A 6,270-nucleotide genomic window follows, 5' to 3' on the forward strand; every position below is an offset into this window, starting at 1 on the left:
ACCGGTACATTGCACGTACCATCGGATGCAGCGAAAAGGCCATTCGGACTTGTCTGGCTCGAGACGCGCAACAAAAGCCACCAAAACGTGTTGGCAGGAAGCCAAAAGTGACCAAGCGAATGCTCCGCCGCATCTTTCGGATGGCTACGATCAAGCAATACTCGTCCAAGCGTATTGCCGATGCTTTAGATAACAAAATAAAGCCATCTACTGTGCGTCAATGGTTGCGTTCAACGAAGCTGGTGAAGTACATCAAGCGTAAACCTCGTCCATCCCTCAAGCCCCACCACAAGAAAGCTCGCGCCAAGTTTGCAGCCGAATGGATGAGTAAATCTCACCTGTGGTCCCGCATCGTCTTTAGTGACGAAAAGAAATTTAATTTGGACGGCCCAGATGGTTACCAATATTACTGGCACGACCTCAGGAAGGAGGAAGAAATCTACACCAAGCGCGTGAGCGGTGGCGGCAGTGTCATGATTTGGGCTGGCATGAGCGCTGATGGACGAAGCGAGCTTGCTATCCTTGAAGGAAAGCAAAACAGTGCAAGTTACTGTCGCACTCTTGACATGCACTTGTTGCCGTTTTTGGGAAACCTGCGTCGAAATTTTGGGGTTGTGGAGCCTATTTTTCAACAAGACAACGCTTCAATCCATGTGTCGCGAGCTACAAAAGCGCACATCGAGCGAAGCGGTGTTTCATTGATCGAATGGCCTGCTAAGAGCCCTGATTTAAACCCAATTGAAAACGTTTGGGGTCAATTGGCGTGGAAAGTTTACGAGAATGGCCGTCAATTTTCTACTGTGGACGAACTCAAGGCTCATATTCGTGTTTCCTGGGATCAAATCAGCCAAGCCTATTTGCGTAAGCTTGTTGATGGAATGCCAACTAGGATGGCCCAAGTAGTGTTGAGAAACGGTAATGCAATTGATAATCTCTGAAAAAAGTGCGTCTATAGTTTGCATCACTCTGAAAAATGGTTTTTTGCAATTTTCAAAAATAGTACTTCGAATTTTATAGTTTTGGCACCAACAATGTATTTCGAAACTTAAATAAAGTATCATATCAAAACAGTAAGCTTCAAATCGAATTAAGTTTTGAGAAATGTCAAAAATTCACGTGCGTCTATAGTTTACATCAGGACTGTACAGATATTGTCCTTTTACCCAAAATTTGGTTGACTTTTGTGCTAAATTTATCGATCGATTGTTTATGATTTTTTATAGTACTGAATTTTGTATGTAAAAAGGTGATGCGTATCACACAAATTGAAATCATACACTAATTTGACATTCATGACGGTTTCCTGCAACCTGATTGGCTAAATATATCCATTGTCGCTCCATTTTAATATAAACACACTACTGTATGATAGTAATATTTCTCCGCACAGCAACCTTGTGGGGACCAACAACATATACACTAATGTTACGGTATTGTCATTACCTTTATGATCCTCGTCTCAAGACAAAGTCCGAAATCCTTATCGTGTGTAATACCACCATTGGTGAACATGGTTACCTCGAGAGGTCGAATTAGTGTACGACTGTGATATATGTGTGCGGGCTTAGCACAAGCATTTCTCGTTGTCACAGCATCAAATGTGGAGGTATCGGGTATGCTTATGCTCGTTTACATGTACAGCTCAACATTGGTCAATATGGCAAAGTCTTTATCCGAAACTATTCGACGCCATCGTCTGCCTGCTGCTCGTAAACACCCCCGTTCATGTACATCCCATTCGCATGACTCATGGGGGGGTTACCATCCACGCAGGCTCCGTGAAACGCAAGGGGGCCAGACATAATTTACTCACGTTCTTCCTCGGACGAATCTACCGGTCGGACAACAAGACAGTCCTAGTCTATAATGTACAATGTCGTTGTGTCGAATCTCGAAGAGGAGACGAAGGGGACCAAGTGGTCGGTGGTCGACAATATCGACACGAAGGCCGTCCCGACAGGGCTGTCGTTCCGTTCAAACGTAACTTTGTCATCCCCCCAGTGGACTCCAATCACGTCGCAAAGATTGCACTTGTGCTGGGATGATGGTAGCCGCTGCGGCACGACGCTGCTGGTGAATGTCAGGAAACGACCCACCTTGATTGCTTCAATGCCTGTCGTGCAAGTCACAGGGCAAAAGCCCACAGTCAGCGTCGTCATCCCCAGCACTTGTACGCGAAAGCTGATCACGGGGGCCGACCCGCGCACGAACCATGACCGATCCGTTCGTGTCGACGACACGGAGGGTTTCGCTGCAATATGCAGCACTTTTCGGTCGCGAGACAAATGCACAGTCGACGATTGACAAGGCTCCACGACGTCCCATGTCCACGTAGACCCACCTGTTGTCGTCGTCGTCGCCAGCGTCGCATCGACCAGTTGAAGGTACTCGAGCGACGCATGCAGCTGTCGAACCTCCCATCGATTGAGCCCGTCCACGGACAAGTGGCCCGTGCGAAGAAAGTCCAGGACACGCGCAAATGTAGGACCGTGCAGGTCCAAAAAGTACGCACCGCGGCTGGCGTCGTCGGGTGTCCAGTGCTCGGACGCCAGCAACGCATGAAAATAGCTGTCTTGGACGGCCAGCAACGTTGCTTTGGACGTCTTGTACATCATACCCCCCACGTCCAACGCGATGGTTGAGGGATGCATGGCCTGCTTGTGTTGGATGTGGGCTTGGAAGGCGGCGTGCTGGACTTGCTGTGTGTTCCACTCTTCAACTTTGCTCTGCACGGCGTCAATGTGGGCCTTGACTGCGTTCATGTCGATGGCAAACGTCGACGACATTGGGTGGTAGCTGCGTTCGACACTACAAAATCGTTTATCACACCAACTCCACAGAACCCCCCGACGAAAAAAGCGAGACCGACATGACAGGTCAAGACCCTAACAGAAAACACCATTGACAGGTCAACGACATTCGGCTGACGTTGTGATGACACGTTTTGGGCCTGTCATTATTGCAACTCTGTCCTGGCAAGTTTCTGAACAGTGGGGACACTGCCATCTGCATGCACCACCGTGGGTCGGTAATGAGCTTTTTTAATTGAAGTCCCGTAGTGGTTCGCCTATTCCGTCCACGACCCGGAAGTGCATGACATCCTAGTCTGATCTGGGCATTGGACCAAATACACCGGAAAAACCTGAACTGCAAGGAAAATGTTGTCGTATTAATACGCATGTGCGGGACCTTGACACATATTGTACACCTTTCATCAAGCACGAGCTCCCGCAGTGGCGTCAAACCATACCAGCATTCAGCAACTTTTCAAGGAACGACGTCAAGGTTCACTTACGGAGGTTAACTCCGTAAGTGAACCTTGTCAAAAGCGAGCAATAGAGTTCATGTACCAGCAGCTCACTCTAAGTGCCATCGACCAGGTTCTCAAACAGCTTTAAAGAAAGGTGATATCCTCTAATCACGACCCCATCGTCACCTCTCGAGTCCGTTGTGCTGGCCCAGTAGTTTAGCAACTGACAGCCCCGTCGATGGCAGCAACGAGCAGGCGTCCTGGAGCGCCGTGAACTACGCGTTGCGTTGGCCATATACTCGACGACGACTCCTCCCCCGGATGGTGGACGTGTCGGCGATGAAGACGGGGACGTATGGGACCTGGACTTCCTTGTCATAGCCCCCGACCAATCTCGCTTCGCCGCAGGCCACGCGAGTATCGAAGGTGACAAGTGGGGGGGCGTGACGTTCGAAGACACCGAGGTACAGCCCTGGTGAGTTCAACGACGTCGGTACCTCCAGGCATTGTGGCCGAAGGACTGCCGCCCCCCAGATCCTCGTCGACGGCCACCGGGGGTTAGGGGTGCTGGTGCTCGGCCCGTCTTTTTCGCCGGGTACTATCTTGACGACTGACCCCAAGTCAAGGGGTGGACACCGCCTAGCTGAACTTGCAACGTTTCGTACTATAGTACTACTATACGTATAGTATTTTACTGTTAATGCACTCACATCAATACGCTGGGCCAAAGGCGGACACCCTTCAAATACAATATTCACAGTTCAAAGAACCGATCGATGGTGGATTAATGTATTCGGCAACGCATATCAACCCAAAACTCCGAATTTTGCCCGAACAGGGCCTTAACAAACACCGAAGCAAAAGTATCCAATTTGGGAGAGTTGGTCGCTCGGTTGTCAAAGGGCACAACGAGAGTGGCATAGGAAGAGAGTGTGAGTGTAGAACTTTTACACTCCCTCACTCCCTACAAATATGACTGTATAAGACTTAATGGAGAGTGAGTGGTCTGCTTGCGACCGAGCACATACGGCGGATGCCATAAACTACTTCCACCTTTGCGTTTGTAGTGCGCGGACTGCTTGCCTATAAGTGTTGTGCAGAGGCGCCTCATCCCCACTGCGTCGCCGCCACCACCACCATGGCTTCTAACCACTCCGACCCTAATGACGGCCTAGCGACCACCACCACGCTGCGTCCACTGCCCGTCCTCACCCGACCCATCGAGTCGGACGCAAATGCCGCGTTGCCGCTCGGTCTTGCCGCCGGCATCGCCGTGCTCGGTACGATCGCGTACTTTCTACACCGCCGCCGGTCCAAGGAGAGGCGCCACCGTGATACGATGCTGCTCGAACAACAGGCTGCCACGCACCAAGCCCGATCCGCCCCACTGCCAGCAGCAGCAGCGTCTTCGTCCGTGCGACGAGGAGGAGAGTATGCCAAGATGGCGGAAGGAACGGCTCCCCCACGTGCCGGCGGCAAAAGCGCGTCCAAGCAGGCCAAAGCTTCTTCATCCCAAAGGAACGTACGGTTGGCTGCTGGCCACGAATGGACGACACACCCTGCCTTAACTGGCCTGTGGCTGCCTCCGGGCACCGAACACATGACGATGACACCGGTGCGCGGGTGCAGCAACGCCGTTACGGGAACTCTCGACGATGGAACCAAGCTCATGTTGAAGCGCCTGCCGCTCGAGTCGGCTCAGCTGCCTGCGTTCGTCGCCGCGGTGGGAGACGTCCGCCGCGTCGCCGCGCACGAGTCGATCAACGGCATCTTGGGCGTCGTCTTATCCCACGGCGCGCTCAACGTGGCCGCGCCGTTCATGGCCAAAGGCAGTTTGGGTCCGCTGTTGGTGGACTCAGCGAGACAGGCGGTGCCGCCCACTGTGCGCAAATCGATAGCGCTCCAAGTGGCCAAGGGGCTAGCCCATCTCCACCACTCCAGGACCCCGTTCGGGTCGCTGCACAGCGGCAACATACTCGTGTCCTCGGCCTCCCCGTCGCAGGTTCTCGTCAAGCTGAACGGGTTCGCCTTGTTACATCGGCCGTTGTCGTCAGGCACGGCGCCCGTAGAAACGTTTGGCAACTTTTGCACATCATACAAGGCTCCAGAATGGCTCAACCAGTCTACTCGAGCGCCATCGCTAGCATCCGACGTGTTTAGCCTGGGCGTCCTTTTGGGCGAAATCTTCACGAGGACCCACCCCCATGCCGCCCTGTTCCACACCAAGGGGTTCGTAGGGGGGGACCTACACCTTCTCCAGCTGGCCCAGCAGAACAAGCAGCTGCCGTTTCCGTATGATGTGGCGGCGCTCGAGGCGCTGACATCAGCGGCGTTTGTCGACGTGATGACGAGGTGTGTCCACATGGACCCAGCCAAGCGGCCGTCGGCGAACGACGTCGTGGCGCGTCTGGAGGCATTGGAGATTCTGCAGAATCAAGCATCCGACACGGTGTAACTAGTATCGACCAAGGGTGTCATTCGAGCAACGTCGTGTCGACGTAGTGGTCGCTGTTGCTATAAGGTGCACGACTACTACTGTACCGTAGAAACTAACGTTATTAGTATCAGAAACACAAACAATGCGTAATATATAGTTGGGTTGGGCCGTTGGTACAGTTGTATTATTATTTCAAGGGACTTGAGTATTTTACTATTTTTCACCAAAATTTGGACGTTTGATTCATATCGCCTATCCATTTGATCATATTACTTTTAAGCTTGTACAAACTATGCAATACAAAATGTAGTATACCGGATTGGGGGGGCTGCGCTGATTGGGAGACATTCGATAGAACGTGATTTGATTGGCTTAGGCGGTTCTTCATGCATCCTCTTTTCGATTTGACAATATTATTACTGTAAAGTGTTGGAGTTGTAGTGTACAGTGAAAGTGTTCTGTACAGCTCGTGCAATAAGCGTAGTCGTTCGTTCCGTTCGCACCGTATACTACAGGGAACGACGCTGAGTAACGGCGCGGGAATAAAATTTCAAATCAGCCAATAATAATCAGCGATATCGTT

The 6,270-nt window shown here is 51.6% G+C and overlaps 2 protein-coding genes across 2 annotated transcripts; one reads left to right on the forward strand and one right to left on the reverse strand.

Annotated features, from left to right (window-relative positions):
- Positions 1–1,856: 1,856 nt before the first annotated feature.
- H257_17136 (hypothetical protein) lies at positions 1,857–2,786 on the reverse strand (the record flags this gene model as incomplete). The annotated part of the gene is made up of 1 exon (XM_009845808.1): positions 1,857–2,786. One exon carries the CDS (start codon positions 2,784–2,786, stop codon positions 1,857–1,859), a length of 930 nt encoding a protein of 309 aa, XP_009844110.1.
- Positions 2,787–3,344: 558 nt separating this feature from the next.
- H257_17137 (serine/threonine protein kinase) lies at positions 3,345–5,860 on the forward strand (the record flags this gene model as incomplete). Its single annotated transcript, XM_009845809.1, has 4 exons — positions 3,345–3,380; positions 3,496–3,714; positions 3,785–3,845; positions 4,318–5,860. 4 exons carry the CDS (start codon positions 3,345–3,347, stop codon positions 5,703–5,705), a joined length of 1,704 nt encoding a protein of 567 aa, XP_009844111.1. The 3' UTR covers positions 5,706–5,860.
- Positions 5,861–6,270: the final 410 nt, after the last annotated feature.

Source organism: Aphanomyces astaci, assembly GCF_000520075.1.
Source record: "Aphanomyces astaci strain APO3 unplaced genomic scaffold supercont1.99, whole genome shotgun sequence".
NCBI classification, from domain to species: Eukaryota; Oomycota; class Saprolegniomycetes; order Saprolegniales; family Verrucalvaceae; genus Aphanomyces; species Aphanomyces astaci.